The sequence below is a fragment of the Elaeis guineensis genome, chromosome 2 (genome assembly GCF_000442705.2).
Source record: "Elaeis guineensis isolate ETL-2024a chromosome 2, EG11, whole genome shotgun sequence".
Classification (NCBI taxonomy): domain Eukaryota; kingdom Viridiplantae; phylum Streptophyta; class Magnoliopsida; order Arecales; family Arecaceae; genus Elaeis; species Elaeis guineensis.
This window is the reverse complement of record NC_025994.2, coordinates 111,210,373-111,236,455: the sequence shown is the minus strand read 5'-3', so window position 1 is coordinate 111,236,455 and position 26,083 is coordinate 111,210,373. Positions and strand designations below refer to the sequence as shown.

Below are 26,083 nucleotides of genomic sequence, written 5' to 3'. Positions count from 1 at the left end.
GCAGAATTTAGAAAAAGCTACCCTGTTGAACCTCAAGCTTCTCCTTCCTTCCTAAACATCTTCCAGCTAGAATGGTTTGATCAATTAATACTTGTTCAGGTAACCTTCACAATAATCTTATTAATCATTTGCAGCTGATTCTTATCAATAAACTGACCAGTACTCGTAAATCTACAAATCTATGGTCCCCTAACTCGACCAGGGTTTAAACAATTGCGCAATAAAGCAGCAGAAAGATAAAAGATACAAAAGCAAACCTACGATTTCATATGAAATAATCAGCCTTATTTGGAAAATTTAATAGAGGATGATCAAGCTTCAAGTTTCATACAACTTTACAATTCAAAGATACCAAAGCAAATTTCCATCTAGCAAGCAGTAAATGTAAACTCAATTCATCTGAAATGTGTCAATTATTTAATGGGGTATAAAAAGCCAAGTGACCAACCAATAATTTAGCTATAGATAAAAATTTTAGTGATTACAGGGTATCTGGAATCCAATAACTGAATGCAACAGAAGCTTGTGTGGACCAAAAGTAATAGCAGTACATCAAATGAGAAGCAATAGTCTGAATGCAACAAACTAACAAACTGCAAATATGAAATCCTAAGCTTCAGCCATCTCAGGCAAAAAAGTCTAAAACCCCTCAAACCATGTCATGACCAGCAAAACTGTGCAAGGAGAAGTGTCTTTTAAGTGTCATCCCAACAACATCCTTGTATCAACAGGTCTGGCAGCATTCAAAATTCTCCAGAGTTTCCCTAGATCACAAAATCAACTACCTTGTTTCCCAGACCTAAGCTGAACAGCAACCAACTTTCTTCACAGCAGATACATCATCCTTGGTTCCCACATTAATCGTCTGCCCCTTGGGCAATGCTGCTGGATCATCGCCAATATCAAGTGCCTTCTTGCTGACTACACGATATATCTGAGTGAGCACTTCAGTGAAGGCATTCTCCACATTCGTTGATTCCAGAGCAGATGTCTCCATGAAGAAGGTGCTCTCCCTCTCAGCGAAAGCCTTTGCATCTTCAGTTGAAACTGCCCTAAGGTGGCGCAAATCAGCTTTATTCCCAACAAGCATGATTACAATATTGGAATCTGTGTGATCCCTAAGCTCCTTTAACCATCTTTCCACATTCTCAAACGTGACGTGTCGAGTAACATCATAGACAAGGAGAGCACCAACAGCTCCTCGATAATATGCACTTGTGATAGCTCGGTATCTATTGCAACAGAAATAAATGAACACAATTTGTCAACAAACCACATATAGGAGGATAATGTCACTATCTAGTAATAGCATGGTAAGTTAATAAATCACAAGAATGTGAGGATTGGCTGATAATGAAGATAATGAATGTAACTGTCAGAAGACTGAATGACAGTAAATTGGCCTATATAAAGCGATATAACTAAGAATTTCATGACCCAATCACTCTTAATGAGCATTGATTTGTGTTGGACATATTTGACACAATCCAAAGTAACATTTAATTTCAGCTAATCATCTGGAGATCATCTGCTTGTGCTAAATGAGGCTTACCTCAAGTTGACATGTTATGCAAGCATGCCCTTCATTCTGAAACACCAAACAACCCAAGCCATTCTTCTTCCTAACCATCCCAAAAATTTTTCTCAAACGATGATGTTCATGTACATTCATTTCTCCATAGCTTCAAATTATTTAAAGAAAAATTCAACTCATCTATAATAGATAAGTATGAAAACTGCATACATGCTCGAGTAATTCTCCTCTTGATTGGTGGGCCTTACAAAGAAGCACAAAGAGCACTTTCCATGTTAGATCTACCATATGAAAAAAATGGATTTCAGGTTTTGCTTTCCAACCAACTCTCATTTTCTTGGATGGAAAACATCAAAATATTTTCCCAGATCAACTTCTTTGTTATTATTACTTCTAACCAAGGTTTTAAATTCCATAGGATGCGGGTGTCCAAGTATCTCCATGGAATGAGACATTCTGATGTCCAGTAGCAGTCCCAATCATGTATCCCGGTAGATATCCTTTGACTTTCTCCCATTCTTTTCTTTCTTTCTTTCTTTTTCTTCTTTCCTTCCCTTACTTTTTTCTTTCCTTCCTTTCTTCCTTCTTTTCTTTTTCTTCTATCTTTTTTTCCTTTCTTTTTTTTTTCTTATCCCTTCTTTTATTTCTTTTGTCCTTTTCCTTTTCCTTCTTCTTTCTTTTTCTTTCTTCCTTTACTTCTCCCTTCCTTTCTTTCTTTTCTTTTTCTTCTTCTTCTTCTTTCCTTTCATTTGTTCTTTTTCTTTATCTTCTTTTCCTTTCTTTCTTTCCTCTTTTTTCTTCTCTTCCTGCATGGATGAGTTTTAGAGTCCCAACTTTGTCTTGGTCCTATTTTCTTACAGGAACGGGATGGGATGGTTAGGACACCCCTCGTCCCATTGAGAATTAAAACCTTGTTTCCAAGTGACTACTTTCTTTAAGCTGGCCCTAATTCACTTTTTAGAAAAACACGACGAATTAATTTTTTAAAAATGTTTAAGGATCTAGCCAATACAATGTTGGGATTTGGAAAATAACAAAACTATAATCTAGTGAAAATAATAGAAATATAAGCCAACACATATAAAATAGTAAAAGATAAATTTAGGTTTTATCCATGTAAAACCTAAATACCGCACTATTTTAAGAATACATATCAACTCAAACGTGGAAGTTGACAAAACAGATTGGTTAAAACAGGTGCCTCATGTCTAACACAACATGACAAGTTTGTCTTTTTCCAATATTGACATGTCAGACCCTTAAGCCTAGATTGCATTGAAATTACACCCCCACTCTGCATTCAAAAATAGTTGTTTGTAAATTGATAATACTTCATCACTATGCATAAAACTAAGAATTCTATAGCATCACCAAGTATAACACAACAACATCAAATAAAACATTTTAAGGATCTAGACCTAAAAGTCCATTTTTTAGAAAAATGTAACGAATCAATTTTTCTGAAATGCTTAAATATCTAGCCAATACAAGGATTTGGAAGATAACAGAACTATAAGCTAATGAAGATAACAGAACTATACACTCATACATATAAGACAATAAAAGATAAATTTAGATTTTATGCATAAAACCTCCATACTGCACTATTTCAAGAATACAAATCAACTCAAATGTGAACATTGACAAAACAGATTGGTCAAAACATGTGCCCGGTGTCTAACACACAACATGACTAGTTTCTGTATTTTATTGTCGTGCCAAACCCTTGTAATTGATAACAACTCATCACTATGCATCAAATCAAACTGAGAATTCTATGGCATCACCAAGTATAACATAACCACATCAAATAAAACATTTTAAGGAGTATCGCATAGATCCTCTATCCATCTTTCTTCATGCTATATTCTAGTTACGGAACTTAAAAGAACCTGTTAATCATCTGATTATGTCAACTTAAATTTTCAAGTCACAGATGTTATATGCTTCACACCTTCTTTAAGAATGTCTAATGTACGATCATTCATCAGAGTTTAGACATCAAAGTTGCATGGTCAGAGTTGATGGAGGACAAGAGAAGAAATTTGTAGGAGTGCTACTGCAATAGTGGATTGATTATTATAGAAAGAAGGAGCATTTAATAAGATTCAAGGTTTTCAAAAACATGAATTTAACTTGACATTATAAAATATGATGATTTAACATGAATAAAATGGTCCACCATACTTTTTTCTTATTTTTTCACAGGTACATTGAGATCTTTATGTTTAATTATTTTTTGGTAAAAGTTACCTTATCTCAACAATTAAATGCTGAGGGCACATACCATTTCTTTCTTTATTCATTTCAACGAAAGACATACACATCTAATATGATTTTTTTACCTAGCTGAAGATGGAAAAGAAAACAAGTGAGGAATAATCAAATCGAAGTACTTCATGCAATGCAACATAAGAGATTTGGAAGTATGACAATCAAGAAAAAGGAATATTCTTCCACTCCCAGTGTCAAAATGAGACCAATCTTTCAACATAAACATAATCGAAGTTCTCCACAGTATTAAATAAAATTGACACTGAGTCATAGCCAGCCAGTTTAAATGCATTTACTTTGAAAGTTGCATGCAAGTTGATGTAATATAACAAGAGGGATTACAAGCAAACAATTAGCCAATCAGGATTTAATTTGATTTTTGTATTTAAGCCATTTTTTTGATTCTTATTTGAGGGAAAATTGCTTTGTTTTTCAAAGAACAGAATAAGATTGCTGAAGGGGGAATAAGCAAATGAAAAATCAAATGAGAAGAAACTCCATCTTTTTGGGGTTCAGGTTGCACAAGGAGCCCAATTGAAAATCAAGCCTTCAAATTTACAAAATTTCATGTTATTTACTATTTATTTTCCTCATTAAGGATTTCTACAACATTCACAAAAATGATAGCATTCCTAAAGCACATATAATTAAAGACAGCAAGTCAGCAATTAGAAATAGCTAGGATCCAAAACCATTGATTACTATTTTCTGACTTGGTTGCCAATAAAGATCAGGATTGTGCCCTAGTACAACTAAAAAATCCTTCTAAATGATCACCATGCATCACCTTTAACACAATGCAGGCTCTTGGTTACTAGATTGAGTATCCAGCCTGCCAAACAAGGCCAATTCATGGAAGGGTGATGCTTCAAGCAAGCTATGTAAAAAAAGGGCATCCTGATGCATGAGGCTTACGCTAATGTGGGGTCTAGGAAGGTTTGGCATATGCAACCTTACCTCTGCATGTAGAGAGGCTATTTTCATGTTTCAAGCAAGCATTTACTAGTATTTTTGGAATAAATGGAGAAATATTTAGGTTCTATAGAACTATGCATGTAGATTTGGTTGAGATCGGAGATTGCTTACTTTGGTAGTTGTTCCTCATAAGGCTAAGGGCAAAGAAAGTCATTGAGTTCAATGAGAACAAAAAGAAATTCTTCAGAGATGATTGACGCTCATCATTCCGAAGCGATGAATCCCCTTTCCCTTCTCCACCCTTCCGTACCACTTTTTGGCTCTTAATTGATCAAGTTTGACACAATCATGCCACTATCAAGTGCACCACATATTAGTTATACAACATAAGAACATCAAAGAAGAGGCTCCTATCAGGTTATACCATCCTAATTTTCAAAGCAATACAACGTTTCAGACATCAAATCTGATTGCAATTTTTTCCAGCCCTCAGAGGAAAAGAATTGAACCAAAAGAATTCCGAAACCAATTCCTTATTCCCTTATTTGTAAAAGCTAACAGATCTGGGAGAATTCCAAAAGAGCAAACCACGCACAGAACACCAGCAATACCAAGAAAAACAGAAAATTTCAAATAATAAATCATAAAAAGCGCCCTAAGATTCCATCAAATCATCAAGAAATTGATGGATCTTGTAAACTAACTCACAGTTCGTGCCCGATCTGAAGCCATGGCATCCAAAACCAATCAAACTAAAAAAAAAAAAAAGAAACAAAATGGAAGCTAACACCCGAACCGACGAGATCCGATCTAGATTGAGCAGAAGCAAGCAAAGAGGAGACCGAGGGAAGAAAAATTCGGACCTTTCTTGGCCGGCGGTGTCCCAAATCTGGGCCTTGACGACCTTGTCGTCGACGTGGATGCTCCGGGTGGCGAACTCGACGCCAATGGTGGACTTCGACTCGAGGCTGAATTCATTCCTCGTAAACCTCGATAGCAGGTTCGATTTCCCCACCCCCGAGTCTCCGATCAGCACTACCTTGAAGAGGTAATCATAGTCGTCGTCCGCCCTATACGCCATTCCTCCTCCTCCAAAACCACCTCTTCCGCCTCGCCGCCGGCGCCGCCGCCGCCTTCCTGCCCTCCTCCAGCGACCAGATCGGAGCTCCCTCCGCCGCCCTTCGCTTGTCTCAGAAGAAGAAGGAACGGGTCGTCGTTGTCGCGAGGATTCTTGGCGTCGAGAGCAAGGGAGAGGGAGAGAAGATTTGAAGCTTTTTGAGGGAAACAGAGGAGCCGAAAAACGGACGACGTATCTCGGTTCGCTCTCGATGGGCGCAAGGAGTTTCGAAACGGATTTGGTTACGATAATCCGACGGAACTCCATACCCTAATGGTTCTTCGCTCTTATTTACGATGATCCGACGGAACTATGTACCCTAATGGTTCTCCGCTCGCGGGGTATTTGCTCTAATTTACACAGGATCGGGATCGTCGGATGCATCCGTACATGTTAACGGTTACTTTTTTCCGTATTGCCCCCTATACGACATAAAATTAGAATAAGGTAATAGTTTTCTTCACGGTCCACCAGTAAGTCTGCGCGTTGTTAGAAAGGTTACTTGAGGTTAGGTAAGAGTTGACCTACCGAGGCGACGATTGGGTCAAAATACAAGGGCGATGGATCCCATTTAATATTTGATGTGGTCGACGTATATTTATACAGGTCTAGATATGTATATCTGAATTAGATTAATCTTTGGATCTACTTTAGGCCTTTGATGGCAAAGAGATTGATACGGGTAGGAAATTCTTTCCTCGGATAAAACCATGGACGAGGTTCAATCTTGATGATGATTGACTGAAGATGATATTTCAGAAAAATAATATATTTGATTTATATCAGTTAAAAAATTTCAAAATTTGTATGATAATCTATCACCAGTGAATCAGGAAGAAAATAATAAACATATCTTTCCAAATAAAGCAAGAGATCATAAATGTATCTCGTTTAATAAGATAAGACTAACCATTTGATTCTTATTCCTCTTCATGGTTCTTCAGACTCTACTTATAAATAGAGATTTATAGGAGACTCTCAAGATGTGAAATCTCTTTCCTTGTGCTTATTTCTTCCTATCTATTTCAGATTTTTGATTTGAATATCGGAAGATAGACCATAACCTTAAAGTGGATGTACGTGGAAACATGATAGTTTTGACTGGCTAAATTTATCTTGACCTTAAATAAAAAAGTGACGATACAAAAAAAAATTATCTATTAATTTTCTCAAAAAACATACTTATCTAATAAAAAAAATTGGTTTATGCAATATTTTTTTTATTCTTTTCCTCGAGAAGCCGCTCGAGGTTTTGAATCTATAAACTCTAGATTACAATAAAGTAATCTTATCATTGCGTCAAGATCACCCTCTCCTGTTGTTCTCCTCAGGTTACCGACTTTGTGAGATTTTTATGTTCAAGTATTTTTCAAACAAATAATAATTTTCATTTCTTCAATGGTTTAAATAAAGAGGATAATGAAAATTTTTTTGGGAGTGCCGATGGAGTGGCCTTCCCATGTCTTGCTAGCTGTGTGTGCTGTCATTTGGTCCTTCTTTCTCACAATTCCAAAGATATCTAAGCCTTCTTATTACAAAACTTTCATGTTAGGTAACTGCTAGATATGGTTCTAACCGCGTGGTTATATTAAGCAGTACAATATTGATTTCGTGATAAGATAGTCTAGTTGGCACCTTTGGAAAGAAAAATACAAAGAGAGTTCTCTTTCAAAACTGTCTCTTCTTCCGGAGTTTCCAACCACCCTTTGGACCAAATCCCGAGTTTCCGACTACCCTTTAACGAGTCAAAAGGGACCCTCTTGTTGAAGCTTCTTGTTTTCCCATTACGAACACACTACCGAAGTCAGAATGCGTGGTTTTTATTATGATTTTGGATCCTCTCCATCTCTTTTGTTATACAAGTCAATATTTTTTTTTTTTTTCGGTAGAATTATACAAGTCAATATTGGCACCAAGATTATCAAAATGTTTTTCATAAACAAAGCTATTATTCTCTTTTCTAGTTGTAGAGGCTGTTATTTTCCCAGATGATCTTAAACATGAATGGAATGATAGTAGGCCGTGTCATTTTGAAACGTTCTTCACAGCCTTCTTGTCAATTCCATATATTGAACCTTGAATAACCTTTATCAAAGAGAAGATGGTACAAATTGTTGATTAGTTCCCAGTGGATAATTCTCCACTTTGCCTAACTCATAGTTACCAAATATGGAGCTAACAATAAAAGTTTTAGGTGACTCAAATCCTATAGGAGGCTTAGGAAACATGATTCAACCCAATATACATCGACACAAGTTCAGCCCTTTTTTTCCAACATGATATGATGCGTAGCGATACATTAAGAACTAATTACATATATCATGTAACTAAATATTAGGACGAAAATAATATACAAAATTCACAAGCAAACAATTCTTGAAAAAAAAAAAAAAAAGAGGGGAAAAGAAAAAGTTTAGCCCATTCGGAGTATGTGTTGGTCTTCAGCTTAAACTATAGTAGCCACTAATCCTGTTTCATCATGATTATTTGCTTGGGAATTTGATGGACTCTTATGGCAGCATAGTGTCATCATATAGCGTTAATAACAATAAGATCAATCAAGGTTGCACCTTATTTGGGGCCGGCTCATGGCTACCCTCACGCGGCCACGGCTTGCATCCTGGATGAGCTAGGTTAAGGAATTATTTGACTCAGCCGGCTTCAGCCTTGTAACCATACTTGGATTAGGGCTGAGCTCGCTTCAGCACACTATGAGTCCAGTAATCAGGTCCCATCCAACTAGAACCAAGCTGTAGCATGCATGCGTCCATGCTTCTATCCATGCATGTCATGTTCATTAGCCATAGGAAGTGCCATTAATCTCTTATGCTTGGTAACTGGAAGTAATTGCCAACTTAAATCCGACACTGGGCCTGATCAATTGAACTTTAATTTGTCGGTGGATCAACCGACTCAACATGAGCCAAGTACAATAACACTAATTGAATGACATCGTCTGCCACCTTGCATCCCTAGTTATAGCGATGCTATAATTTCGTCACCTCTATCGCTTGGAAACTATGTCATGAGCTTGCAACCAGACCAGGCATAGGCTGCAAGCCTGGAATTTACCATCAGCAAACACGGACAGGAACCTAGCACTTCATACAAATCTGGACATGCCCCGCTGCGTATTTCTTACCGTAGACATGGGCTACAGCTTTTGCTAAATTTATGGGCTACAGATATCAATATTGACAAAACCTGGCCTTGGGCCCAATGCATAAATTTATATGGGCTTAGCCATTTAAAACAGGGGGGCCAGCTGAAAGCAGTTGGCTGACATAAACTATATGCGAAATTCTTTGTACACCACCTGCGATATAGTAAATCTGACGTGGAGTGCACTGCCTCGTGCAATTGGTTCACATGGCACCCTCGTAGCTTGATGTAACCGAGCATCCACAGGTGCGAAGAAAATAGAGGCGATGCACTGTCTCATCATCGAATACATTTAAATGCACGTCATAATCCGTTTTTCAAATTTAACTCAAATTTAACATAACGAAAATGCCATTTCCCTCTAAGACGACTTTTTTACTAACTTGCCATCTGGTTAGATATTTTGAATGCTGCTCTTCTCTCTTTTCTTCCTAATTTTGTTGAGCTTCCAAGAAAAATTTTTTTAGCCACAATTGTGCATCCAAAATTCTAGAGGTTAATGCGTTAGGCCAGTTTCAAATGAATTTCTCTTTTCAGTTTTGAATACAGTATATCATAAAAATACTATATAAAAATATAATAAGTCAATATGTTATGACATTCCAGGTTGATAATATGATATCAGCTCGAAAGTATACTTTTAGATATTTTTATGGCATCCTGGGTCAAAATGATGATATTCAACGTTAAAATTATTACATCATGTATCTAAAACACCTACCGAAAGTAGTTTTGATGATATTATGATATCTCAGATCCAAATGATAATATTTTATGTCTATATTATGCCATCCTGTACGTAAAACCAAACAGAAGAATTTTTTTATATTTTTATAATATCCTAGATCAAAATTATGATATGTATGTTAAAATTATGATATCTTGTAGGTAAAACGGCTCTTAGATATAGTTTTTGATATTTTTATGATATCGTGGGTCAAAATTATGATATTATAGGTTAATATTATGACATCCTGTAGGTAAAATATCTTCAAAATATATTTTTTGATATTTTTATGATATACTGCTACGAAATTATAACATTCGATGTTAAGATTATAGCATTGTGTGGTTAAAATATCTCCGAAATGTAGTTTTGACAATATTATGACATCCTGTAGGTAAAATTATGACATCCTATAGTTAAAAAGGTATCCTTATGTAGATCTAACAATATTATGACATTCTAGATCAAATTTATGATATGCTATGTTAATATTATGATATTCTGTAGGTAAAACATATGACAGATAAAATTTTTTATTATTTTTATAATATCCTGGGTTAATATTATGATATTCAACATTAATATTATGATGTCCTATAGTTAAAAATCTTTTTAAGTATACTTTTAGATACTTTTATGACATCCGATATCAAAATTATGATATTTTATTTATAAATTATGACATCCTATCGGTTAAACACTTTTCGAAGATAATTTTGATAATATAATGACATCCTAAATTGAAATTACTACATTCAATATTAAAATTATAACATCTTGTAGGTATAGCATCTTTTGATAATATTTTTGATAATATTATGATATATTAGGTCAAAATTATGATATTCTAGGAGTACACATTCACTCCCGAGTGATCCATGTAGTGCCCTTATAACTGGATGTGATATTTTTGACTTTTTCACATTTGACGGCATCGTGCTCTGTAATGTTATTAAATTTGATCTTTTCAAAACATTGAAAAGAAGCTTTTACCTCCATTACTTAGCAAAGAAATTGAACCGCCTCTATCTCTCTCCCAAAATACTGCTTCACTTCCCTCCACTCCAGCGATCGACATTTTTTTTATTATCTTCTTTTGGACAAGCGTAGCATCTCGACATCCCCATCTTCGTGGTTGAGGATAAATATTTTCTTTCATCATTTTCTTCCTTCGAACAGTAGCATTTTCAAATAATCATTTTATTCAGTAATGGCCCCTAAAAAGTTTGAGTTTAAAAAGTTGCATCGTAATGTCTCCATTTCTCCTCAAAAAACTGCATCGTAACTGTGTCATATACAGCATCATCAAATTCAACTATAAATTTGGGATGTGCTGTATATATATGGCCTATCTTTTCAGGGATCTTCTTCAAGATATGTCAAAGACAAAACCAATATCGTGCATTAGAAAAAATTTTTTGACAGCAGCCTCCATAGCCTTATCTTGATCGGTGATGATGGTTAGGCGCTTCACCATTATTTCCATCTAGCCATGATTGAAATACCCATTTAAAAGTATCCATCCTCTTGTTCGACAACAACACACAATCAAGTAGGATGAACTGTCCATGGTGGTTAACTCTAATAAATGGATAGAATAACATTTGGTATGTATTCATGAAGTAAGTGGAGTCAAAAGTCAATATATCATTGAAGTAAGTGCATGCCATTCTTGATATTGCATGGATCCAGAACACATTCTGTAGCTATGCATTGTTATTCAAATATAATGTATAGAAGAAATTTTTATTTTTAGCTTGCATTTATATTAAGTAGACAACTATTGACTGTGCATCTTCTTCTTTCAACTGACTTTGATATTTTTGACAAATGTAATTATGAGCATCCTTTTCTGTGACTTCTGATTGCCTTCTTTCTCCTTTTCTTCTTACCATGGCAGAGTATATTTGAGTTGTAGATATATTTACGGTATACATATTTGTAATCTCTACTTTTTTTGGTGTGCTGATATTTCTGTCGGATCATAGATAAGTGAGGGTTGACATAGACAGCTCAAGATTGTGTTCTAGAACAGCATCCTTCAATCTTCACTTATCAGTCTTATTATTAATTCTGACTTTTATTGAGGCCTTATAATTAATTTTGTCGATATCCTTAGGATTCATAGAATTATCCATTTTTTTAAATTTTTTTCCCTCCAGCATGCTAGATGTTTGAAGCATAATTTTTTTTATTGGACCTACTGCACATAGTTGTGATTCTAAAATCGACTCTTCTCACATAAGCATTGTAGAAATTGTAAACATCTGTTACTGAATTGAACTTCATTCCAATATTAGGATCAACATTATCATTATCTAAATATGATGCAATAGGAGGAAGATTCTCTAGAGAAGCATCACATACAGTCATAAGATTGTCAAAACAATCATTAAGAGATATTTTACCTACAGGATATCAATACCAGGATGTCATAACATATAATATTATAATTTTGATATACGATGTAATAATATTGTCAAAACTATATATGAGATGCATTTTACCTATAGAATGCAATAATTTTAACATAAAATATTAAAATTTTGATCTATTATGTCCTAAAATTATCAAATAACTATTTTTTATTGATGTTTTACCTATAAAATATCATAATTTTGATCTAGAATGTTATAACAATATAATAAAGTATACTTTAAAGGAGTTATACGTACAATAATTATAATATTAACTTTTAATATCATAATTTTAATATAGGATGTAATGATATTGTCAAAACTATATATGAGATAAGTTTTACCTACAGAATATCATAATTTAAAAAAATAATAATAAATTTGATCAATATGTTATAATATTGTTAAAACTATATTCGGAAGGTATTTTACCTACACGATGTCATTATATTATATCAGAATGTAATAATTTTATCTTAAAATATCATAAAAATATTAAAAAATTATATCTTGGAGGTATTTTACCTATAGGATATCATAATATTAAATTAAGATATCATAATTTTATTTGTAAGATATCATAATATTGTCAAAATCACATTCCAAAAGTATTTTAACTACACGATGTCATAATCCTAACATCGAATGTCATAATTTTATAGCAGCATGTCATAAAATTATCAAAGAGTATGCTTCAAAGATATTTTACCTGAAAAATATCATAATATTAATTTATAATATTATAATTTTGACCCACGATATCATAAAACTATCAAAAATCTATACCTGGTAGGTGTTTTATCTATAGAATATCATAATTTTAACATAGAATATCATAATTTAGATTCAGGATATATATCATAAAAATTTTAAAAAAATTTTGATTTTATTTCATTAATAGGATGTCATATTATTAACGTATAATGTCATAACTCCCTCTCAGAATATCATAACATTACCGAAACTATCTTCGGTAGGCATTCAACGTACACGATGTCATAATTTTAATGTCGAATATCATAATTTCAATCTAGAATGTCATAAAAATATTCAAAAAAAATTTTAATTTTATTTTATATATAGGATGGTATAATATTAATATATAATATCATAATTTAGACCTAAGATATCATAAAAATATCAAAACATATCTTCGACAGGCGTTTAACTTGCAAGATATCATAATTTTAATGTCGAATATCATAATTTCGTACAGAATGTCATAAAAATATCAAAAAAAAGATTTTTGATTTTATTTTATCTATAGGATGTCATACTTTTGACATATAAAGTCATCATTTGGATATGGAATATCATACTATCGTCAAAACTACCTTCAATAGGTATTTTATAAGCTATACGATGTCATAATTTTGACGTCGAATATCATAAATTCGACACAAGATGTCATAAAAATATCAAAAAAAGATTTTCAATTTTTTTTTATCTACAGGATGTCATAATATTGACATATAAAATCATCATTTGGATATGGAATGTTATAACATCATCAAAACTATTTTGGATAGATATTTTACCTACTGTATGTCATAATTTTAACGTCGAATGTCATAAATTTGATCCAAAATGTCATAAAAATATCAAAAAAAATTAATTTTTTTACCTACAGAATGTCAGAATATTGACATATAATATCATAATTCAGATCTGAGATATCATAATAACATCAAAACGTGCCTTCGACAGATATTTTACGTACAGGATGTTATAATTTTAACGTCAAATATCATAATATCGACATAAGATATCATAAAAATATTTAAAAAAAATTAATTTTATTTTACCAATAGGATGTCAGAATATTGACATATAATGTCATAATATCGATCTATGATGTCATGAAAATATCAAAACATACATTCGGAAGGTTTTTTACATATAGTATGTCATAATTTTAATATCGAATGTCATAATTTTAATACAAGATATCATAAAAATATCAAAAAACATCTTTGATTTTATTTTACCTACAAGATATCATAATATTGACATATCATATCATCATTTGAAGCTTGAATATCGTAATATTGTTGAAGTTACCTTCAGAAGGTGTTTTACGTACAGGATATCATAATTTTAACGTTGAATGTCATAATTTTAATACAGAATATCATAAAAATATCAAAAAAAAACTTTTGAATTTTGTTTTACCTATGGGATGTCAGAATATTGACACATAATGTCATCATTTGAATCTGCGATATCATAATATCGTCAAAACTACCTTCGGTAGGAGTTTGAGATACAGAATGTCATAATTTTAATATTTAATATTATCATCTTGATCCAGAATGTCATAAAAATATCCAAAAGTACACTTCCGAACTGATGTTATAATATCAACCTGAAATGTTATAATATCTCGACTTATTATACTTTCAGATAACATTTTTATGACATATTGAATTCAAAATTTAAAAGAAAACTCCATTTAAAACCTACCTAACGCATTAACTTCACTTAACTACCAAGGAACTGCTGTAATAAAAAAAACTACTTTAAAATCGTAAAGAAATATCTACATATGGTATTTTACTTCTTGATGGATGGGACATGTTGCTTGGATGGACATATATTATCTAGATGCTACTCAAGAATCTTGAACACAAAATTATGATAGAAATTTTTTTTTTTGGACGGACAGAAGCTCAATAAAATGAGGAAGAAGAGAGAGAAGAGCAGCATTCGAAATATTCAACCAGATGACAAGATAGTAAAAAAAATTATTTTGAAAAAAATGATATTTTTATCAAGTTAAATTTAAAAAATAGATTATAATATATATTAAATGTATTTAGTGATGGATCAAAATGTATCATTTTTATTTTTTTCATATTTACGGATATCTGATCACATCAAGCAACGAGGATGTTATGTGGACCGATCACAAAATGATGTGCTCCATGTCCGATTTCCTACGCCATAGCCGGTGTACAAAGAATTTCGCCTGGATCCAGACACCTGGTAATATGGGGAGAGAATCAACTAAGGCTGCAACTTGAAGGATAGGTTGATTTAAATGATAAAATATGGGCCTATACTGCCAATGCTGTTCAATTTTCTCAGATTAACATTATTTTGGTCATTATGGGTTAAACGGATTTAACTATCATAATTTTATTTTATTTATTTATTTATTTTTGCGTTAGGTGGGGTACGGAGATGTTGAATAACTTTGTTCTATGAAAAGATGGTTTATTTATTCCTTTCCATCGGTCTACTTTACCACTTATCCCCATTTAATGCCCATTTAACTTGTTTTATGAAAAGGTGGTTCTTTAACCATTTTGCTGTTTCTGACAGGACATGCAATGAAGTTGAGAGTCAGTGCCACAGGTGCAGTTAATTTTCAAAGTGATATAAACTTTTCATGTTTTATATTCTATATTAATCTTCTTTCATGTTTAAACGTAGGATTTGATTTTGTTTTATTTCCTTTTTGATATTCGTTTTTTTATGAACAGTTTGGCTTTAATTTGGATTTAGTTTAATATGTCCTTACGGTAACATGGTGCGCATTCATCATCTTTTGTGAAACTCAGATATTTTGATCGAAGACATGAGGAGTGGAGATTTTGAATTCTCTGTTTCACCTCCAAGAGTCATGCGAGTTTTTCATTATTGCAATGCAATAGTACGTTCTCTTCATTGTTCCTTTGTCCTCCTTTTCATTTCATCCCATAGCTTCAGTGCACCTATACATTTCTTCATCGTTGCTTCTTATTATATTGTCAATATAACTTTGAGAGCTCATGTCAAAGCGGTTCTTCTCAGCATATAAGGCCAAATGTTTGAATTTGGGTGTATGAAAAAGAGTGATCAGCCAGGGCTAATGTCCTAGGCTAGAAAAGTATAAAATATGGCCCACTAGTTACCCATTTTGATTAAAGTTGAGCAAATAACCAAAATCTGAAGAAATCTATCTAATCCGACCCAATAAACATCGATTTAATTCGGTTGAAAAGCATAAATCGGATTGAAATTTATAAAAAATCAGTTATTTATGATCAGATTCAGTTGTTACACTTTTAATCCATATGAAACTGAATCTAACTGATGTAGTATTAAATAAACTCACTTTCATTTTGAGATGGCGTCATTTAGACTTTCATATTTCATTTTACAAAAATATCATGTCACCTATGTGGATTCATGAGAATATTAATATTGAATTATTGATGGAAGCACATCAATTTGAGATAATTCTAAAGTAAAAGCTTTCAGATATTGTTGCTTTCATATAAGTAAATCTTTTCTTTTGTATTTTGTTTTGTACATATTCAAAAATAAGTTCAAAATTTATAAATTATATGGTTTAGACCTTTTTTATATTAAATTGATAAAAAAAAAGCTTAAGTGGACCAACATTGAATTTAAAATCAATATTGGATCAATATTGAAGTCTAAACTGACACAACCCATCTAAATCCGCTACTAACCATTCTCTTTAGTTTCAAATAGATTATACATGATAAATGGCCGGCAACAAATTGAAGTTTTTTCAATGCGATTGGGTTTGGTTGAATGAAATTTTTTTTTCAATCCGATCGAATCCGATCCGTTCTAATTTTGACATCCCTAGAGATGAATGACCAATAAGATTAGGGAAGGATGGATTTAATTGTTATTACATCTAGGATTCATCACTCTGGCAGGAGTCATTACCTTTAATGGTTGAGTGGTGCCCAATATGATGCATTGCCATGGAAGTGATCTAATCTGTGGGCATACGTTTTAATGGGAGGAGGCAACTGTGGAACAAGCATGTAGTGAAATGATTTGATGTAGTTATGGAGCTACATGAATAATGAGATAGTAGAGGGATGGGGCCGGTAATAGATGGTCGAAGACACAGCCCATGCTTACCGGTGAATAAAAGCGATGGTGGATGTGTATCATGCATGATCTTTTTCCTAATTGCGGCACCTTCCTTGATATGTCTCCGTTGCTGCACATATTTACCTACTTAGCTGTTTCCGCTTAGATGATTGGTTAGCATGTTCTGTGACCAAAATCTAGACTTATCCAGTAATGTAGATTAAGTTCAGTCTTTAGCCATGGATGGGACATGATGAAAAGGACCGAGCTTGTCTGACTCAACCTTATAGTATTTGTTGGTGAGCCAGAAGATTAAGAACTAGTTTATGCCCCACCTAAATGGATCCTAACTCCGAGGAACCTAATTGTGGTAAGAATTGTAAAAGAAGATTTGCATGTAAGGATTAAGATTTCATAATTGCTGTCCCTATAAAATCTATGACCTACTTATGCACAGAAATAATGTCTGTGGAAAGAGAGGGCAACGTCCAATATGGAGATTTTACATTGCTATCTATACATAATTTTCAAGCTAAGAATTCAAATTAAAAAAGAAATTTTTTGTATTTTTTTTTTGCAAAAAATGTAGTTAAAGAAATAAAATAAACTTAGAACAAAATCTAGATGATGATGGGAATATATATATATATATATACACTATCCAATTTTAATAAGCTTCCTCAAAATTCAATGATGGAGGCACACAATTCATTTTGGCGCATATGGAAGGTGTCTCACTCACTCAATTGGCACCAATAGGTGAGTGAGACACCTCACAGACAGCATCAATGCATCTCATCAGGGATCTCGCTTGACTGAAAGAGACTGCACAAATTAAACAAAGCAGGCGGAGCAAAGATTCTCCTGGACAAAGCCCCATAAAAGCATGACAAGGACATATGTGCTAATTGTTAGCTTCCACAGCCTTCCACATATATTATTAAACAATGTCATCATTCGGCTTTTTGCCTTATCTCTCTAGTCGTGAGGCTTCTGGTCCATTCCATATGCTAGTGCACCAAGAAAGCCCACATCAGCAACTGGGCCCATATAACATCTGGAAGTTTTAGGAACATGGTGGCCCCTCCCTCCTCTCCTAGTTTAATCAGTGATATACAAACTAGAAAGTAGAAACCGAGGCTCTTTAATTACTTATCTGTATGTTTATTAATTAAAAGCCAATTGGGTTCCCATGTGCATGGGAGTGCACGCTTTTAAAGGGAGCATACTGGTGCATTTACGTCATGCACGTGAGCAAGTGGGCAACCTTAACCTTATGTGTGCTGGACTGCAGCGAGAGACATACGTTGCGTACCCCGTCTTCTTCTCCCTTATCCTCTCAAAAGGAACCAAATTGCGTGTGTAGACGTGTAACGGATCATGCATGCCCAAAGTCCATGTGTATGTCTTCAATGCGAGCGAGATTTAGGTGCATGGTATCTCAGTAGCATATGTATTAGATCAATATTTTCCCATTTCAGCTCTCCACCGTCAGCATCATGCATCTCTTGATCAAATTCAAAGATCTGGCTGCTGAATTCTCTATTAGATTATTTGGGACGTGTCGGTAACCAGAACTGACGCAAGTGGCTATAACTCGTAAGAATATTGCACTTTGATTCTATGCGTGTAATTTGCTTCTGTATCAAGCTCTTGGATGTTGGGAATATTGCTTAAGTTTATGTGTGTATGCTGTAGAGGTAGCAAAAGAAAAGTCCAAGAGGTAGCAATTCTTGTATCTTGTGTTTCCTCAGCTGCCGTCAAATGTACTTGGGTTATTTTCATGCTCAGGTTGTTCTTTCTTCCTCCTATGTTTTAATTTGTATTGGATGGTGTCTCACGTGGCTGAATTGAGGTCAATCAGGTTGGATAAGGAGAGTCATAGCCTGAATTTGCTAAGATCAGGTGGATAAAATTGGTCAAATGCATGGATAGATTTGGTCTGTTCAAACTAAACACCAAACCTTCTCAAAACAAAACTCGGAATGCTAGGTGTAACACAAAACTTTTTCGTGCTTGGTCTCATGTTGAAATCGATCGACTTGACACGTGATGTGAATGACTGTATGTTGATAGCTATTATGTCATCAGATGGAATGTATCTAATTGCAAGGAATATTTGATGAACAGTTAAGATTGTATTGGCACATACTTTCGAAAGGTAGTGATCTCATCACATGTAATGCAAATAAAACAGAGTTTATTTGAAAATATGGAGCAATAGAAATGCCTCATGGGCATGGCCCACGCACGTACGTGTTGGTCTTTTGTTTTGTTTTTTTTAAAGCAATTGAAAGAGTGAGATCTATTCAAATAAATGAAATCTTGAGGAAGATTTGAACCTTTGGCTTTTTGGTTAACATTCTCTGACCAAGGAAGCTACCCAAGTATGTGGTCTTGAATTCATGCCAAAAAAGGCATGTGGTCTTGAAAAATATAGAGAAGTGGGATGAGTAAATACAAGTATACAACTAGGGGAGGAGCAAAGTTGATGGCTGGATAGTCTCCCTAACTAATAACAATATTTGATGACTGGACAGGGACATTCTAATAAGAGATGGTCGAAAGCGTAAAAAAATAAGTGCATTTATTAACCTCCTCCATCGAAGAAAGAGTGGGATAGAAAATAAGAAAAAAAATGGCCATGAGTGCAATTGGAATGGGAAAGGATGCAAGCTCTCTCTTGCAAGATGAGCAGCCCACCCCCTCCGAAAGAAAAAAAAGGGATGGAGTCATAGTAGTAGTATACTAATGAATTTGAGGGTTATTGTTGCGGCCAATCATCTTGTCGTTCGATCGTCGGGGAACGGATACCTGCAAAAATGAGAAGTCCACACTGACCGGAGGTGGCTCCGACGGGGACCCTCCGACGGTCAAATCAGAGAGGTGACTGGGCAACAGTGAAATGAAGACAGAGAGCTCAATCGAGGGAGAGAGGGAGAGAGGTGCGAGCCTGTGTTTTTGGAGTCGAGAAGTGGGGGGAGCCGATCCTTTGCACTATTGCCTTCCCCGATTTATATAGTGGAGCACGGTATGGCACCGTCATTAATGGCGCAGACAAGTGAGGAATTGTCAACTCACTGTAGACTGTCAGAGTCGCCGTGAAAGTGTCATGTCGCCGTGGGGCTGTCAAATCGCTAGGGTTGACAATGCCCTCGGCGGGACAATGTCCCTAAATGGCCGTGCCGCATGCGGCTGTCAGGACTGACAAGCTCTGGCGGCTGTACGGCGATCGGAGGAGTCGACCGACCCTAGGTCGGTGGCCAGCTGAGTGGCGTCGGGGCCCTTCGTTGGTCGGCGAGTCTTACGTGAGTCGGCCATCAGACCTCCGGGTTCAGTTGGTCAGAAAAGGTACGCCCGACATATCACCAGTCGGTGATGGGCCGCTAATTGGCCGGTGATGACGTCCGTCAGTCGGTTGGTCAGTCCCTCCGGCCGTCAGTCGGTCGGTCGGAAGGTCCCTCCGGCCGTCAGTCGGTCGGTCGGAAGGTCGGTCCGGCCGTCAGTCGGTCGGTCGGTCCCTCCGACCGTCCATCGGTCGGTCGGTCCCTCCGGCCATTGGTCGGTCGGTGGGTATTCCCCAACAGTTGCCCCCCTCCACTCCTGAGTCGGATGGTGAGCTGGCCGATGCTTTTATTTGGGCAGCAACCCTGGGCGATCAGGAGTGGATTCGTCGCATGCCAGATTCCGACCGTACCGCGGGTTGATCCGATGTCAGGCGTCTCATGAATGCCAAGCGATTCGCTGGCGTCAGACGTCTAGTCGGTGTCGGATGTCACGTCGGCGTCAGATGTCAGACGTCACGTCTTGTCGTCGTCAGATGTCACGTCGGCGTCAGCAGGTCGGGTGCCGGACGATGCGGTGTCAGATGACCGGATATCCGGCGTCAATTCTGGGAGCGCGGGGCGCCGTCAGGCATCCCGTCAGGAACGCGAATCGGCGCGGGCGCATTAATGCAGAACTGCGGCCCCGTTTGCCGCGTGTCGAAGGTGGTTGGCCGGCGCCCCCCGCATTTAATATGGGCGGTGCGGCCGTCCTGGGATGGGGCACACCAAATCCTCAGGCCACCCGGAAGCCGCCACGTGTCGCACATCCGTGAGGCTTCGATCGGTGCGGAGACATCTCGGCCGTCGGAAGGCCCTATATATATAGGACCACCCGGACCCAAGACCTCACTATCGCCATTTTGCTGCCGAAACTCTGTCCGGGCGATTTCTCAGTCGTCGCGGGCAGAGCTTTTCTGCTTCCAGAAGGGTTTCTTCCGGTTCGTGGTCTTCCTTTCCTCCTCTTCTTCTTCTTCTTCGCCTCTTCTTCTTTCCCTTCGCTTCTTCTTCTTCTCGTTCGGTTCCGGTGTAATGGCCGGAAATCCGACTCGGGGAGCTCGATCGAGAAATCCGACTGACGACTCTCGGTCGACTCCGGAAGTTGAGGTTTCCTCGCTTTTGGGGCCGAATGTTGATCGGCTTCGGGAGCAGTATTGCATCCCGGAGCAGTTTCAACTCTCCGCCCCAGGGGCCGACGGTCGGGTTAACAGCCCTCCGCCCGGCCATCTGGCGTTGTATGTCGAAGACCTTCGCACGGGTCTTCGGCTCCCGATTTCGGAGTTCGTCCGGAATTTGTTGAACTACTACGGACTCTGTCCGGCGCAACTAGCGCCGAACTCCGTCCGTCTCATAATTAGTTTTGCGCTATTGTGTCAGCTCTTGCCGACCAACCCTCGTATTTCGCTCTTCCGGGCCTTCTTTGTGCTCCGACCCCATCCTAAAGCCCGAGGGTGGTGGCTCTTCAACCCCCGGAAGGGCCTTTCCTTCATCACTGGTCTTCCATCGTCTATCCATAGGTGGAAGAACCAGTTTTTCTTTGTTTCTTCTCCATCTTCTTGGGGCTTTCCTTCCCACTGGGGCGTGCCCCGAACTGAAGCCAATGACAACAGTCGGGTGGAGGCGGACGACCGGGAGGACTTCCACCGACTGAAAGATATGTCGGTCCCGAAGCAGAGGGAGCTTGTTACCGAACAAGCTCTCTATGACGCCGCCTTGAGCTTGGTCCCCCGACTAGGTATCGCCCGATCCCCCGGTCCTCTTTTTCATTCGGCCCTTGGTCCGGTTCTTGGATTAACACCTTTGTCGATATCGCAGGGACACCTCCGAGAATGCGGCCGACAGACGTCGAGATTCGGCAATTCGCGATAAGGAAGAGGCCAGCATCGGAGGCCGGACCTTCGCGCCCTCCGAAGAGGCCTGCTCCAGCGGCGCCGATCGTCGAAGCGTCGGTGACCGACCAATCGGAGCCCGTCATAGCGCTCGCAGCTCCGGCAGCGTGTGCGGAGGAGAGGCCGGTGGAAGAAGCAGCCGAAGGAACGTCGGCTGCCTCGACGGCAGCGGTGGAGCCGGACGACGTTCGGGAAACCGAACAACATCCGGCGGCGTCTGTGGCCGCAACGGGGGGTGCTGGTTCTACTTCGAGCATTCCCTCGCTGTCGGTTCCGTCAGTCGGGGCGGCCGATCGAGGGAAAGCCCCGATGGACCCCGCGGACGAAACAAGGTCGGGGAGCCACCCTGTGCCGCCCAGCGCACAGTTCCCCGAAGGGGCGTCGGCATTGGCCGACCACAACCTGGCGAGGAGGTTGTGCCAGGGGATCCTCCTCCCGGCCGACGTGGAGTCGTTGAGGTCTCGGCAAGTGACCGAGATGCTGTCCAAGTTCTACCCGACCATGGTCGAGGTAAGCTTTGTTTCGCCTTCTTTCTCCTTGAGATTTTTCTCACCATGTGTTCCTGACGAAGCACTTGCATCGGCAGCTGATCTACACGATGTCGGAGCTCGAAGCCGGATACCGGAGGTTCGGGAACGTCCGGGCGGCTTGGAAGGAGAGGTCGGCGGCGGCCGAAGCCGAGAAGGCAATGCTGGTCGACCACTTAAAGCAGTCGGCCGACCGGGAGGCTAAGTTGGTAGACGAAGTCTCCCGGCTCGGGTCCGAGCTAAGGTCGGCCAAGAAGGAGACCAGACATAAGGGCCGGGCCATGCGTCGTCTGCGGCACGAGCGGGACGGTGTTGCCGCCGAACTCCAAGGCGAGCGCGAGCAGCTTTGGGTCAGCTTAGAGAAGCTTGCCAAAGCTGAGGAGGACTTGTCGGTCGCCCAGGCCGACGCCGACATAGCGATGGCGGAGGCAGAGTCGGCGAAGGATGCGCTCGGCCGGGTGGAGGAGGAAGCAAGGTCGGCGAAGGAGTTGGCCAGTCGGGCGGTGGAGGACTTCCGGGCCTCCGACCAGTATCGGGAGGAGATGCTCGAGTCGGGCTTCGCCTCGTACCGGGTGGGGTACGAGGACGGTCGGAATGCGGTCCGGGCCTTGTACCCGGAGCTGGACCTCAGCAGCATCGTCCCACCGGGGGCCGAGGAGGAAGCCACCGAAGAGATGGCCGACCAGCCATCGGGAGGCGTCGTCGTGGCGGAGGAAGCCGTCCCGGAGCAGGTGGCGCCGACTGCCAGTCCCCCGCCGACCGAAGGTCCAGCTTCAGCCGTCGACCCAGCGCCTATCGTGGCCGACACACCGGTCAACCCCGATCTTCCGTCGGTCGAGGAGATCGACTCAGAAGGATGATCGGGCCTTGCCGACTTTCTTTTGTCTTTTTTATTTTTGGAACACTTGTAATCGGGCTTCGACCCGACTTTGTAAATCTTACCTTTAACTTTGAATGAAAACTTCTTTCACTTTTTCTTTCGTCTCTTTCTTTCACGTGTATTGCTGAACGTCTTCGTGAGTCGCTAACTTATATAAGTCTCTAACCCATATAGGTCGGTTAGGACGTTCGGCAACTCGTGCCGCCACGAAGGTAGGGTAGGTCCCGACTTTGGATCGGCCTTTGATAGTCAAGGTCGTCAGTCGGGCGCGTCTGTTGAGTCAGGATCCGACCGAATGGTGGCAAATGTTCGGTAGTCGGGTCTCCACTGACGCGTTCAGTCGAATGTCGTCCGGCGCATTCAGTCGGAGAAACGACGACAAGTCGGATCCCGATGCCCTTGCGTCGGGTATTCATGCTGCGCCTTTTGATATACGGTGGTAAGCCGAATATCGTCCGACCGATCGTGGCTCGGTCGGTAAGTCGTGGATGCGACTAAGGTCGCGTTGTGCGATAGACGGTGGTAAGCCGAATATCCTTCGACCGGCTGTAGCCTGATCGGGAGTCGCGACGTCGGTCGCGTAGGCATTTCGCCTCTCTTTGGTCGGGGCCCGATCGGCTTGTTAGTCGATGGTTTGGCCCGAAAGTTCGACCGTAGAAGGAGTGTCAACTCCCATCCTTCTGGATGCATCGGTCCTTGTAAGGGTCCGATTCATCGTCGGCCGTCGAAGGGGTGTCAACTTCCGTTCATATGGGTGCACCAGTCCTTGTAAGGGTCTGATGTACCGTCGACCGTCGAAGGAGTGTCAACTCCCGTTCATATGGGTGTACCGGTCCTTGTAAGGGTCCGATGCGTTACCGACGATAAGGCCGTCGGTTTCAGGCGGATACCAAGTCCAAGTCAGTATGTCGGGGCTTGGGCTTGGTGAGCTCCGTTCGTTAGTCGAATAGTTAAAACTCCGAGATTTCAAACCAAGTTCGTATTCCGATCGAACAATTACAAAGTTCATTGGTAATACAACTTCAAGTTGTCGGCGTTCCAAGTTCGGGGAATGGATTTCCCTTCAAGGGTCTCCAGTCGGTAGGCACTCGGACCATAAGTGTCTGCTACCTTGTAGGGCCCTTCCCAATTTGGAGCCAACTTTCCTTGATCCAGGGGCTTCGAGACCTCAGCCTTCCTCAGGACTAAGTCACCAGGCCTGAAAAGCTTTGGTCTGATCTTGGCGTTGTAATACCGAGTGACCTTCTGTCGGTACGAAGCCATGCGAATTTGAGCCTCGTCTCGTAGCTCGGTGAGGAGGTCTAGGTCGGCCCTCCGACACTCGGAGTTGTCCGGCTCTTGATACCGCTCGACTCTTGAAGATGGCAATCCAATCTCGAGCGGGATCATTGCCTCCGTCCCGTAGGCCAAGCTGAAAGGCGACTCCCCGGTCAGAACGTGGGGGGTCATTCGGTAAGCCCACAGAACGGAGCCTAGCTCGTCGACCCAGAGGCCTTTGGCTTCGTTTAGTCGGGTCTTGAGTCCATGGAGCAAGGTCCGGTTGGTCACCTCGACCTCGCCGTTGGACTGTGGGTGCCCGACTGAAGTCAGTCGGTGCTTGATGTGGAACCTGGCACAGAAGTCTCGGAAGTCCTGGTTGTCGAATTGCCGTCCGTTGTCGGTGATGATCGTAAGCGGCAACCCGAACCTGAAGATGATGGACTTTTGGATGAAGTCCTCCATCTTCCGCTCGGTGATCTGCGCCAGGGGCTCGGCCTCCACCCATTTGGTGAAGTAGTCGATGGCGACAACTATGAACCTTCTTTGACCCGATGCTGGGGGAAAAGGGCCGAGAATATCGACCCTCCACTGAGCGAAGGGCCATGGAGCAACAATGGGAGCAATTTGACTAGCCGGTTGGTGTTGAATGTTGACGTACTTTTGACAAAGTTCGCACCTTCGGACCAACTCGGCCGCGTCCTTCCTCATGGTAGGCCAGTAGTAGCCCTATCGCAGGACTTTGTAGTCCAGGGACTTGCCCCCCAAGTGATTCCCACAAATTCCTTCGTGAACCTCTCGGAGAGCGTAGTCGGCGTCGGTCGGTCCCAAGCACCTAAGCAAGGGGAGGGAGAACGACCTCTTGTAGAGTCGGCCGTCCATGATTACATATTGAGAGGCCGACCATCGGAGCCGCTTGGCCTCCGTGGGATCCTCGGGGCCGATCCCGTCGGTCAGATACCGAACGATCGGGTCCATCCAGCTTGGTTCGGCCGTCAGCTGCTGTACTTCTTCGACCCGATCGATGCTCGGCTGCTCGAGGGTCTCCACGAATGTCCGACCTAGAGAGTCGAAAGCCGAAGTAGCCAGTCTGGAGAGTGCGTCGGCACGGGCGTTCTCCGACCTAGGGATGTGGAAAATTTTAAAATACCTGAGGCGTGCCACGAGGACCTTCACTTTTTGAAGGTATTTGACCATGGTCGGATCTCGCACCTCGAATTCG

General features: G+C 39.8%; 1 protein-coding gene across 1 annotated transcript; it reads right to left on the bottom strand.

Moving 5' to 3' along the window:
- Positions 1 to 511: 511 nt before the first annotated feature.
- On the bottom strand, positions 512 to 6,122 carry LOC105043229 (ras-related protein RABA1f). The gene is made up of 2 exons (XM_010920702.4): positions 5,587 to 6,122; positions 512 to 1,232 (listed from the first exon to the last, which is right to left on the bottom strand). The coding sequence occupies exons 1-2, from the start codon at positions 6,105 to 6,107 to the stop codon at positions 800 to 802; spliced, it is 954 nt and encodes a 317-aa protein (XP_010919004.2). The 5' UTR covers positions 6,108 to 6,122; the 3' UTR covers positions 512 to 799.
- Between the last annotated feature and the right edge of the window lie 19,961 nt (positions 6,123 to 26,083).